This window comes from Engystomops pustulosus, chromosome 6, assembly GCF_040894005.1.
Source record: "Engystomops pustulosus chromosome 6, aEngPut4.maternal, whole genome shotgun sequence".
Classification (NCBI taxonomy): Eukaryota; Metazoa; Chordata; class Amphibia; order Anura; family Leptodactylidae; genus Engystomops; species Engystomops pustulosus.
Genome location: NC_092416.1, coordinates 154,019,768 through 154,032,370, shown reverse-complemented (window position 1 = coordinate 154,032,370; position 12,603 = coordinate 154,019,768). Strand labels below are relative to the sequence as shown.

At 40.4% G+C, this 12,603-nt stretch overlaps 1 protein-coding gene across 2 annotated transcripts in view; it reads left to right on the top strand.

The window, feature by feature from the left end:
- The window catches only part of RECQL5 (RecQ like helicase 5), a 45,849-nt gene that overhangs the window by 1,317 nt on the left and 31,929 nt on the right, over nt 1–12,603 (top strand). For both annotated transcript variants that reach the window (XM_072111890.1, XM_072111889.1), the window contains exons 2-8: nt 968–1,122; nt 2,746–2,867; nt 3,518–4,036; nt 5,597–5,702; nt 5,791–5,902; nt 7,342–7,504; nt 8,981–9,063. In XM_072111890.1, the coding sequence (XP_071967991.1) occupies nt 990–1,122; nt 2,746–2,867; nt 3,518–4,036; nt 5,597–5,702; nt 5,791–5,902; nt 7,342–7,504; nt 8,981–9,063 (1,238 nt within the window). In that variant the 5' untranslated portion in view covers nt 968–989. The remainder of the gene's footprint in view (nt 1–967; nt 1,123–2,745; nt 2,868–3,517; nt 4,037–5,596; nt 5,703–5,790; nt 5,903–7,341; nt 7,505–8,980; nt 9,064–12,603) is intronic.

The window sequence follows — 12,603 nt, the reverse complement described above, 5'->3', positions numbered from 1 at the left end:
AAAAAAAAAAGCATCTAGACCCTTCTTGAAGCTCTTTGCTGTCCCTACTATGAGTGGCGCCTGAGCTCAGCTATTTCACAGATTTATAATTCTTACAATTAAGAAGCCTTGTCACCACTGGAGACTAAACCTTTTGCACAGAGACGTTGACCTTGTCTTTTGATTTGATTTAACCTGGAATAATGTTTCTATGATAATTTTTCTATGGACCATTTATATAAATTAATCATGTCCCCCCCTTTAGTCTCCTCATTTGAAGACTAAATAAATAGTAATAGAGTTTGTTCTGGCATCAAAATCCATCATGATAAACCAGGGACACTTACTGATAGATACAGGCACCGTGACTGTGTTAATCTTCTTATATTTGTTATCCATGGCATCCTCCTTGCCAAAAACAACATTTACAATTATGCAAATGAGCCTGCAGGATGGAGAGGTTCCCAGTAACCTTTTGGGCTCATTAGCATAATTTTAGAAGGAAGCAGGCAATGGATAACAAATACAAGTATATTACTATGGTCGTGATGTGGTGCTTTGATGGTAGATTCCTTGCAACTTTTTTTTTTAAATTAAAACCCCTTCTAAACTTAATCCTAGGGGGCCAGTGTTTTGGCAGTGTTTTGGTATTACCAAAAGGACCACCATCACCTTCTTTGCAGATATCTTTCTGATACTACAATATAAGCACAAAAAACATCTTCTCTCACCAATGTATGCCATCAAGAGGGAAGTAGATGTTAGATTGTCAGTGGGATCTACCCAAGTTAACAGGTATAGCTGACATGGTGTAATGAGTTGTATCTTAATCTAATGGGGACTCCTTTCATAGATCTTCCCTGCCCATCAATACCCTGATCGGTGTGTGGGTCAAGTGCCCATTAACAAGAAAAATATTGACATGTGTATTTTCTATTGTGGGACTGGAATATTGGATTACCACTGACTACTGCTCTGTTCGTTACAGGACGGTTGTGTCATCCAGAGAAATGAGCGCCCAATCTTCCTCATCAACATCGGAAAGCTCTAAATGCAGAATTCTCTCCACTCTGAAGAAAGTCTTTGGATTTAACACTTTCCGGTCAGATATCCAGGAAAATGCAGTTCGCACCGTGGTCAAAGGTGATTTATATATTTCCTCTATTGAGTACTTATATAAACCCTATCATGGTCATTATAGACTCAAAAGGAAGATCTACTTTTATAATTAGCTTTTTTGGGGCCTCCACGCTGATTAGATATAAATCATTTATTGTAGGGATAGTGCATTTTGAGTAAGAAATCGGCCTCAGAGGGTCATTGGCCTCCGAAGTGAGTGATTCCATTGTGGACCTTGTACTCGATCTTCCAATTTTTTTATTTTCTGATGTATTAAAGTAGAAAATATCTTTTTTTCATGTCTTCCCTTTTCTGTATTGTATATTGCATGTACAAATATTAATAAAAAATAATGTTGAATTCGGTTGTTTTACTTGCTATGCACTGATAATAAAAGTGGGAAGCTATTGTGGCTGAGTGAAAAAAAAAATTATTAAAGCAATTTTCAGAGGTCCTAGAAAATGTAGCCAGAGGGAGATAATATAATTTATCAAAAGTACACATACTCGGCTGTTAAATTGTCAGCGTTTATTTACATGGCCCCTAGGTATCTATGTTTAGCTGGCCTCCATTGTCATGTGTGGTCACTTGAGTAGACTGGGACATAATTTCTGCATCCAAGTAAACTAAGACCCGCTGTATTTTATATCATTCTGTCCAAAGAAGGTTTAGGCTGTGCCCTCTATTCAAATCAAAGGGAGCGATTGACTCTCTTTACAGCCATGGACCCTGAGATCTCACCTCTGGTATACATAGGCACTATAACAATTTAAAGAGCACATGTGAAGGTGTCTTTCCCATGCAGGAAGCCCCTGGTCCTTTGTCTTGCTCTGTATAGAGGGTCCGTCTCTCAGGACCCTGCAACGAAAAGCCGATCCATGCAAGTGTCTCCTATTCTAGAGACATATTTGCCTGAAAGTCTGCCTTGTATTCCTTGTGCCGAAGCTGGGGCTGTCTCTGATGAAGACTGTCCCTTTAAGTTTTATATAAATGCTTTAATAATTGATCAAGGTGGTACCTTTACTACAACTACTACTTGTCTTCTCCATTAGCTGTCTGAACTATACCTGAGCATAGGATGTTAACAGTACCAGTTAAAAAATAAACAATTTATCATAGATAAACCTAAAGTTCCACCAATTGAAGGAGATTTCATTACATCAATGTATCCAATTAAAATCTTATTTTAATAAATGCAGGGTAATAAACATCATGTAGACTGTTTTGATGCGTTTTGGGCTCTCCAGAGCCCGAAACGGGTCAGCAACATACATGATGTTTTTTCTTTTTACCTGCATTTATTAAAAAATTAATTAAAATTTTTTAATTTAAAATTAATTTAGATTTAAATTGGATAAATTGCTGGAATCTGCTTTGATTTATTCTACTGCGATGGAAAACTTTGTCCAGCATCATTACGAGTACTCAACATCTTTCATCCGCTGGTATACGATCCAGGAATTGGCTAAGCCGGTATTGCACCTTGTTTTGTTGTAAGGTTGCACTGTGGATTAGATTTTCTTAATTTCTAACATTTTTGTATTATACGTGAGGGATCAAAAATGGAAAAAAAAGAATGCTTGTTATTATCATGTTAATGTAACTTATTTTCCTCATTCATAAGTTTTCTCGTCTTTTTTTTATCAGGTAACAAGGATGTGTTTGTGTGTATGCCAACTGGAGCTGGTAAGTCTCTCTGTTATCAGCTCCCAGCCGTCCTTGCCGCAGGGATCACCATTGTCATCTCCCCCTTGATAGCTCTGATACAGGTAATGTTGGTTTTTACATAAGACCTTGAATTTATTGTTCCAAATGTCTCTAAATAACTTTAAGGGGTTGTCTACTTTCAGGAAATATTTGATATAGTTTGTGTAAGGAAAAGTTATACAATCTTCAAATATACGAGTACTTTCTGTATCAATTCCTGTGTTTTCTAGATCTCTGCTTGCTGTACTGCTATAGGAAGCTTCTATCTTTACTTTCTTGTCGGTAGAAATCTGTCCATAGTCATGTGATGTCACACAGGTGCATGAGCTATTAGTATCACAAAGCTCTGATAACTTTCTGTGATAATAACAGCTTGTGCACCTGTGTGACATCATATGACCATGAATAGATTTCTATCCACTGGAAGTAATTATAGACGCTTTCAGTAGGAGAGCAAGCAGAGATCTAGAATTTATGCACAAAGTATATGGGAAGATTGTATAACTTTCCATTACTCAAACCATATCAATTACTTGCTAAAAGTGGACAACCCCTTTAATCAAATGGTGGTATAACAAACTAGCAAAACCAAATTGTGAATGGATAATACATCATGAAAATGAGATGTTGGTGTTGCATATCTTCTTTCTGATCAATTACCATATGTATTTTTTTCAATTTTGAACTACTTCCTCTGTTTTGCTATCCATAGGATCAGGTAGACCATCTCAAATCCCTGAAGATTAAAGCTTGCTCTTTAAATTCCAAGCTGCCGGCAGCAGAGCGAAAGAAAATCCTTCAGGACCTGGAGAGTGAGAACCCTAAGATAAAACTCTTGTACATTACCCCTGAAATGGCTGCTGCCTCCTCCTTCCAGCCCACCCTGAACATGCTGCTCTCCAGAGGTCTCCTCTCCTACCTCATCATAGATGAAGCCCACTGTGTGTCTGAGTGGGGACATGATTTCCGTCCTGACTACCAGCGCTTGGGAGCTCTGAGATCACGATTGCCACAGACGCCTTGTGTCGCCCTGACTGCCACTGCCACCAAACAAGTACAGGATGATATCATTGCTTCTCTCAAACTGCGCCAGCCTATTGCCATGTTTAAAACGCCCTGCTTTCGCGTCAACCTCTTCTACGATATACAGATCAAAGAGTTACTGGGAGATCCATATGGGAATCTGAAAGACTTCTGCTTGAAAGCTTTGGGAGAAAAGCAATCTAATGGGGTAAATAAACTTTAAATTAGTATTAAAATGAAAGGCTTATTTTGTTGAAACAGATTCTCCTGTTAAAAGCATTTATCTCCTATCCACGGGATTGAGGATAAGTGTCACCCTGTGTTCAGTAGAACGAGGGACCACAAGTCCACCTTAACTGCCTTATATTGTATTGTACTTCTGGTAAGGCATGGCAGTCTCAGCAAAGTTGTTTAAAGGGAACCCTATTAAACTTCCAGCCCCTCAGGTAGGGTATGAAATGTCTTTTCTACAATTCCCTCTTTTATGGGTAATCTCACTTTTTCATCTATAAAAAAAGGTCTTCTCTAAAGTCATGTGAAAAAGAGCAGAGAAGAGTCATATTTTGCTTGGGATGAGTTCTGAGGTTGCAAAGGGAGTGTCGCTTCCATTTTTGGTTTCATATTAAAGAATCTCATCTTTCAGATCGCACCAGGCTTGTGGTTTTGTGATCTGCAGAACTGAAGATGCAGACAGTTGGCAACATATTTGGAAATATGAGCTGCAGATAAAAAGTCCTATTCCCATTTTTGTTTTCTTAAGTGTCTGCATCTCTGGATTTGTAGCTCACATATCACTTGATGTGATCTGAAAGAGACGATTCTTGTCTTTAATGTGATAGTAAAAGCATGTTTATAGATACTATAAAACTAAAGATAGGGGCACCTGGAGTGATTCTCCCCCTGCCACCTTTAAACTTGACCCATCTCAGACTCTTATCTGCTCATTTTCACATGACTTTGGAGGAGATTTTATTTTTTTTAGGTAAATAGGCTAGATTTAATATAAAAAAGAGTTCTAGAAAGGACTTTTGATTCCCTACCTGAGGGGGCTGGTAGTTTTCATGTTTTTGTACTGCACTCCATAGAGTGGTATGGGATTTTCATCACACCTCACTCTGCAATACAAAGCAGGGACAAAGAGGGACTTACAATCCTCAGATCTGCTCATTGTGGGGTTCTCGACAGTCCAACCCCTGCATTTCAACATTTATCCCTTATCCTGTGTTTAGTGGATAAATGTCCTCAATGGGAAAACCCTTTAAGAGTACAGTATATCCATGTAGGACATACATTTCGCTTCAGCCTGGCATCACTCACTTGACAGTATAAAGACAAATCGGCATACTGGATGCCAAAATGTATGGTGTTGATTGTTCAAGAACAGCGAGGTCTACAGGAAAAAATTCCTGCTGTGCCCCAAAAGCAATGCAGTGGCACCTATTAAAGATGCAAAGCAGTTGAGTTGGAAGAGCTGAACGTCCTCTTAAAAGGGGTTTGCTCATTTAAGACATTTATCCCAAATGCACAGAATCGGTCATGAATGTCTGATTGCCGATTGACCCTCAGGAATTGACAGAATGGGGTACCGAAAGTCATTGAGCACTTAATGGTCACATAATGGTGACCTCTATAAAAACGGGATGTCAATGACTAACGCTCTGAAGCACGTGGCCATGTACATTCCCTGATTGATACTAATGAACTGATAATACTGTGTGTATGAGAATGTAATCCATGGCATCTCTGTGATAATCTATCACTCTCATAGCGTTTTCCCGGGTGTGGAATAGTCTACTGTAGGACTAGGGAGTCCTGTGAAGAAGTGGCAACTCATTTGACCCAGCGAGGCGTCCCTTCCAAAGCTTACCATGCAGGTGAGTAATGCACACTTACTTTTTTCTTGCTGTATCTGGTGTTTTCCTTTACATGAAACAAGTCATGAAATTTATGTTTCTTACTCAGGTCTTAAAGCAGCAGATCGAGTATCAACCCAGAATGAATGGATGGGGGAGACAGTGCCTGTCATTGTGGCCACCATCAGTTTTGGAATGGGAGTGGATAAAGCCAATGTGAGGTGAGTAACCTGCTGTATAGTTTGTTTTATTTACCGTAATTATAGACATTTAAAGGGATATATTATTAGGATAGGTCATCAATAGGTGATAATTTGGGGTACGACACCAGTCACCCCCACCACTTAGCTGCTTGAGACTGTTGGTGTAGATTAGTAAAGTATGGATTCCAGTCACACTGTTGTTGTGTAATATAGAAAAATGTATTGAAAATTCATAGCAAACTGTAGGTGACGTTTCGGTAGCGCTTTCTCCACACACGGTTACATCATCCATTCCGCTATACATGCGCTACATTCTGCTATATGCCACCTAATGTGTTCTTCTATAGGCAAACTGAGTCTGAAGATGGTCGAAACGTCACCTAAAATTTGCTATGAATTTTCAATAAATTATTCTATGTTACACAACAACAGCGTGACTGGAATTACAAGGGATTGGTGCACCCGTGATTTAGTGTGCAGCGAAAATCCTACTTTACTTTTTGGGGGAGACTATGATCATGACAGGCTACACTATGGATGGAACTCCCTGCTCTACACCTAGATTTACCCTTAATGCCCCCCCTCCCGCAATTTCCTGGAAATATCGGCAGCACAGGCAATACATACTCACTGCTGCCGTAAGAGATGGGGGGGGACTTTGGGGGCCTGAGCACGGAGGCCCTCTGTTGACGCTCCCACAGCCCTTGTGCCTCTATAAAAATAAAGTTGATTTTCTAAGGAAAGTACAGGAGCAGAGCTCCTAATGTACACATGTTTCTAAACAAGCTGCTGGGACTTACCCAGTGGCGTTAAGATGTAAAGAGGACCAGTCACGCCAATTTGGGACTCTAAAACACCTAATGGTCCGCACAGACCTGTGGTGTAGAGTTCCTAATCGACCTGTATATTACGATTGTGTGACCTAAAGTTAAAAAAAAAAAACAACACATTTATACTTGCCTAGATGTGAGTTCAATGAGGCACATCAGACTCACATCAACAGATCACACCCAGGCACCTCCTCTCGCTTTGCAGGAAGTGAACAATATTTCGGCTTCCCTGTACATGCGCCGTACCTACTGCGCTTGCACAATGAAGCCGCGGTTCACATCATTGTAAAATGTCTCTTGATACCTGTAGTGTCATGCCCATCACGAGGCTTGTTTGCTGCTAAGACCCATTAAAATCGATGGGCTTCAGCCATAGTACCAACCTCAGCCACTATACAATGTACGGCGCTATGTTTGGTAGACTGTGATTAATCCCCAACCCTCATCTAAATGCTGTGGTCTCTTCCATCTCAGAAGTCAGACCTCTGCCCATGTATCAATCACCCATCACAATCCCAATAAAACATTTCTGGAATATCGCTCTGTTGAACGGAGGTCCTAAATGATGTATGGAAAATGATAACGTAAAAATGGCTTTGTGTAATACTCACTGTCTTTTTATGGTAGATTTGTCGCTCACTGGAATATTGCCAAGTCAATGGCTAGCTACTACCAAGAATCAGGAAGGGCAGGCCGCGATGGCAAGCAGTCTTTCTGTCGTCTCTACTATTCCAGGGCAGATCGAGACCTAGTCAGCTTTTTGATCAATAAGGAAATTTCACAATCCCAGGTGAGTAATGTGCACCAGCACACCCTGCCTGCTGCATGTGGCCAGACTCTTCCCACACATGATGGGCAAAGATGGCATGAATAATGTTGGCTCCTATTTAAGGCAGAATTTTGGGAACATAAACTTCTTGTACAAAAAAAAAACATAATTCTATATATAATTAAATGTAACAAAACTCAATGTCATTAATCACAAATCAGAGATGAAATAGTTTGCTTTTATGATTCACCAAAATTTATGGGCTTTCTAAAATAGGCAGGTTTTTTGCCCCAAGAGGGCATTAAACTACAACTCCCATGATCCCTCAGTTCTCAGTAACAGCTCCTTCCTCTGCTCCCAGTGATGATGAAACAGACTTTCCTGCTTTGTTACCAGAGTAAGGGTACATTGACACACGGTATGCCCGCCGTGCGAGCATACCGCCGTGTGCTGGAGAGGAGTAAGAGGTGGCCCCTCCTCCCTCCATAGAGAATAGCGGCACATGGCCGCACACTCGCCGAAAGATAGAGCATGCTCTATTTTTTTGCGGTGTGCGGCCCGGATCGGTGCCACACATGTGTGGCACCGTATCTGCGCCGTGCCGCTATTGCCGTCTATGGGGACGTACATGCGGCCGCAAATTTGCAGCCGCATGTACGTCCCCGCAGACGGCCGTGTGAATGAACCCTAAGGATGTGTGTAACTGACATTGCTGCACATTACCTCACTGATTTCACTTCAAAACAATTATTTTGTAATTATTATTACCGTGTATACTCGAGTGTAAGTCAATGAAAAAAAATTCACCTTTCCGATGCCCCCTGCAAGTCTTCTGTCTTCAGCTCCTGCTCCATCTTCGGCTCCCTTCACGGGTGTCGCATACACCACGACGCCACTGGTACACACTATGATGTCAGCAAGCGGCTGACGTCATGGTGTATGGGACGGGACTGCGTGGGTAGACGGAGCCAAAGCTGAAGCGGACTGTCAAAGTACAGGATGGGGCTGTCAGTGTGGTTTACGGAGCAGTTTTAGGGCTTGTTTTTTTGGGGGAAAATTTGTACTTTTTATTTTATTGGTAAATGTTACTTTTTGATAATTTTTTTTCCTGTTTTTGTGAGGGTGAATGTTTACCATGAAGGTTCTATAACAATTTTATTTTATTGAATGGTTTGTTACGGACGTGGTGATGTAGTGTTGTAGTATTTTGTACTGTTATGTTGCAGTGTTATGCGTTTTTTACATAGGATGTAGGTTTTAGGGGACTTATTTATTTTAATATATTACATAACACATCACTACATAACAGTACAAAACACTCCAAACACTGCATGAGACTAGAGGGCATCATGGTGATATATTATGCATGGAGTCCCTGCTTCCCAACAGAACAGCAGCGCCAATATTGTAATCATGTTTCAGTTAACATTTTAAATTATGTTTTACTTTTAAAAAAGATCACAAAATAAACAAAACCTTAAATTTTGTCATTCTCAGGCAAAAAGAGGAAATATAAAAGCATCAGACAAAGCATCAATGGCTGGATTTGAGGCAATGGTGAATTTTTGTGAGGAGTTAGGGTGAGTACCTAATTACTTGTCTCTCGTATGATATTTTATGTAGACATAGGGTTCATTTGTACTGGTAGCTGCGTCCGACACACACATGCCACATCTGAATTGGCATTTTTGGATTTTCAAATAAATTATTGTTTCATATAACTTGTCATTTATCCATTTATGTCTCATCTTGGGGCTGTCAAAGCAGTAATTAACAGCCCTATAAATTACTGTGTGCATGAAAGTACTCTGCTCTATAACATGCTGCCTGCAGATAGGACAGTATGTACAATTTTCTAAACTCCCCCTGATTTATAATATGCTGGTGCACTTTAAAGGGAACCTGTCACCATACTAACCACCCAAGCCCACAAACCATACCTTCTTATGTAATATGCACGTCCCCTGGAGGTCTGTTTTATTTCTACGTTGCAGCATGAATGAAAAATCATCTTTTGTTGTTTTGTATGATGTAGTCAGGCGACCCCGCCTCCTGCAGTCAGTTTGCTCTGCCCACTCCATGTATCTGGCCTCCTAAATAACAGATACAGTGAGCGGGCAGAGCAAACTGACTGCAGGAGGTGGGGTTTTCTGCCTGTGGCAGCCAGGGTTGCCTTAATGCATCATGCGAAAAATAAAAGATGATTTTTGCAACTTAGAAATATGCTAAATAGGCCTCTAGAACAAGGTACTGTTTGTGAGTTTGAGGGGTTAGTGTGGTGATGATTTCCCTTTAAGCTGAGGATTTTAAGAGAGGAAGTGATTTTGATTGGGCTACAGGTGATGTATTAAAATAGAAATTATGAATGTATGATTTATTATTGTGATTTCTGCTTGTATAATTTGTAATGTTTTGGAGTGTAAACATCTGTGGTTATTAAGTTGTGCTGAAAATTATGTTTCTTACAGGGATTTTCTAATCTTTTGATGTAGATAATGTTGATGATATTGACCTGTGGGAGTAGAGTGATACACCCAGCCCTTCGACCAATCACCCAAACTAAACAGCAGAGAGAGCAGGAAGCAGAGGGCTCTATCCACTGTTTAGTGGCTGCGTTATGTCACTGCAGGTCATTCATTTGTTGCAGGACCTCAGTGGATGGAGCCATCCGCCTTACGCTTCGTTCAATCTGAAGTTTCTATGCCGTTGGCTTCTGAGAACAGCTGATTGGTGGCTTGTTGGACCATTAACAATCTCACGATCATGACCTGTCCCAAGGAATATCAATAGCAAAAGGTTAGAGAACTCTCCAGCCCATAGAGAGGTGTCTTATGCAGGTAGCAACCCCCTGATATATGGTTACCTTATTGGGCACACACAAAGGGGTTGGATGGAGAGGTAGCTTAACCTGTGGATAACTGTAGTGGTGGAGGAAGTCTTTCTTCTGGTAATTGCTGGGGGTCCCATCTGTTAAACCCCCAGCAATCCACCTCCTACACTTTTACTCATAGGCAATCGTTACTTTGTATCATGGACATATATAATATCTGCATCAGGTTCTATATCGAGTTCCATGACAGAAGGTGAATACAAGAACAAGGTCAGGTGTGGAAATTTACCTTTGTGGTTCCTGTCAGGTAGGTAGGTCTGTATTAAGGGAGCATTATTGTTCTTGCTAGATATGTCACAGGATGAGTAATGCTAATGATGTACTATATATAATAACCTGGATAGAGTTTCTATATACCTGCTGTAAAACTGGTTAGGTTCGCTTTATAGGAACAGGTATTGTGGGTGTGTAGGATTAGTTTATGGTGTTTAGAAATTGCAGTTAGTATAGAGTACAGTATCCTTGTGTACATGCTTTTGATATCAGCATCATGCATATCACTGAGTTAATGTGTATGCTGGTGTAGACAATCAACAGGGTTCTTCTTGATATACTTTATACTACTGTGTATACTGCCGTTGTATACTGTGATCAAGCTACACATAATGTCATCGTAGCCTTTTCTGCGTTTATCACTTAGACCCTGTCATACATAGGCCTTTTGTATAATTTTAGTTGCATATGGGGCAAATTCAGACTGCCTTCACCCCCGTGCTATATGAAAGTTTTGAGATTTGTGCTTTGTCCATATGTGTTGGGTAGGAGTAGTAGTACTGTCCTCTGACCATATACACAGGATAGGAGTAGCAGTAATGTGCTGTGACCATATATACATAATAGGAGTAGTAGTGTAGTACTGTGCTGTTTCCATATATACAGGATAGGAATAGTAGTAGTGTGTTAGGTCCATATATACAGGATAAATGTAGTAGTTCTGTGCTGTGCCCTATATACAGGATAGGAGTATCAGTACTGTGCAGTGTTCATATATAAAGGATAGGAGTAGTAGTACTGTGTGGTGGCCATATACAAAGGATAAGAGTAGTAGTAATGTGCTGTGAACATATATACACGATAGGAGTAGTAGTGTAGTACTGTGCTGTGTCCATATATACAGGTTAGGAGCAGCAGTACTTTGCTGTGTCATATATACAGGATAGGAATAGGATTACTGTGTTGGATCCATAGTAGTTCTATGTTGTGCCTTATATACATGATAGGAATAGTAGTAGTGTGTTGGGTTTATATATACAGGATACGTGTAGTAGGTCTGTGCTGTGCCCTATATACAGGATAGGAGTAGCAGTACTGTGGAGTGTTCATATATACAGGTTAGGAGTAGCAGTACTGTGAAGTGTTCATATATAAAGGATAAGAGTAGTAGTAGTACTGTGTGGTGTCCATATACACAGGATAGGAGTAGTAGTAGTACTGTGTGGTGTCCATATACACAGGATAGGAGTAGTAGTAGTACTGTGTGGTGTCCATATACACAGGATAGGAGTAGTAGTAGTACTGTGTGGTGTCCATATACACAGGATAGGAGTAGTAGTAGTACTGTGCGATGTCCATATATACAGTATAAGAGTAGCAATACAGAAGAGTGCAGGGCGGAGGAAACTTCTTATTGTCTCTAAGTATTATCAATCTTGTTGTGTGGTTTTGGTCACTATAAATCCTGGACATTTTTCCAAAATGCTGTACTGCCATACCGCACAGGCAACACAAATAGTTAATGGATGTAAATCCTGCTGGATCCCTGCTTTGTGTAAGTTACTGGTTCTGATATTGTATAGAACATATAATACAGTCACTTTAATAGAAACAATTATGTCATTTTGCATTGTGTAAGCCCTGAGCGAGTATAGACCTGCCCGACAAAGGATTGTATGAACCCTTCCTGGCCGGATCTAATAACACTTTCTGTATCCACGCCTAGGACGTTGCATTGTCCCTGGAGACTCCCTTTCAGCTCTCATACATTGAAGCTGGTACAGTGCATTATGTAGTGTGCGTTTTATGTCTGGTTTATTGACTCGGATCAGGTGCACTGCACTCTGGACAAGGGATGAAGAAAGTTTGAGTGAGTCAGGTGCACAGGGGGACCTGCAGGAGGGGATGCCACTTTAAAGGGGTATTCCCATCTTTAAAGAGACTGCTTATCTCTGATAAGAAGCTTCTGCTTTGTACAGTATGTTGAATATGTGCAACAATTTACAGTAGCAGTAAA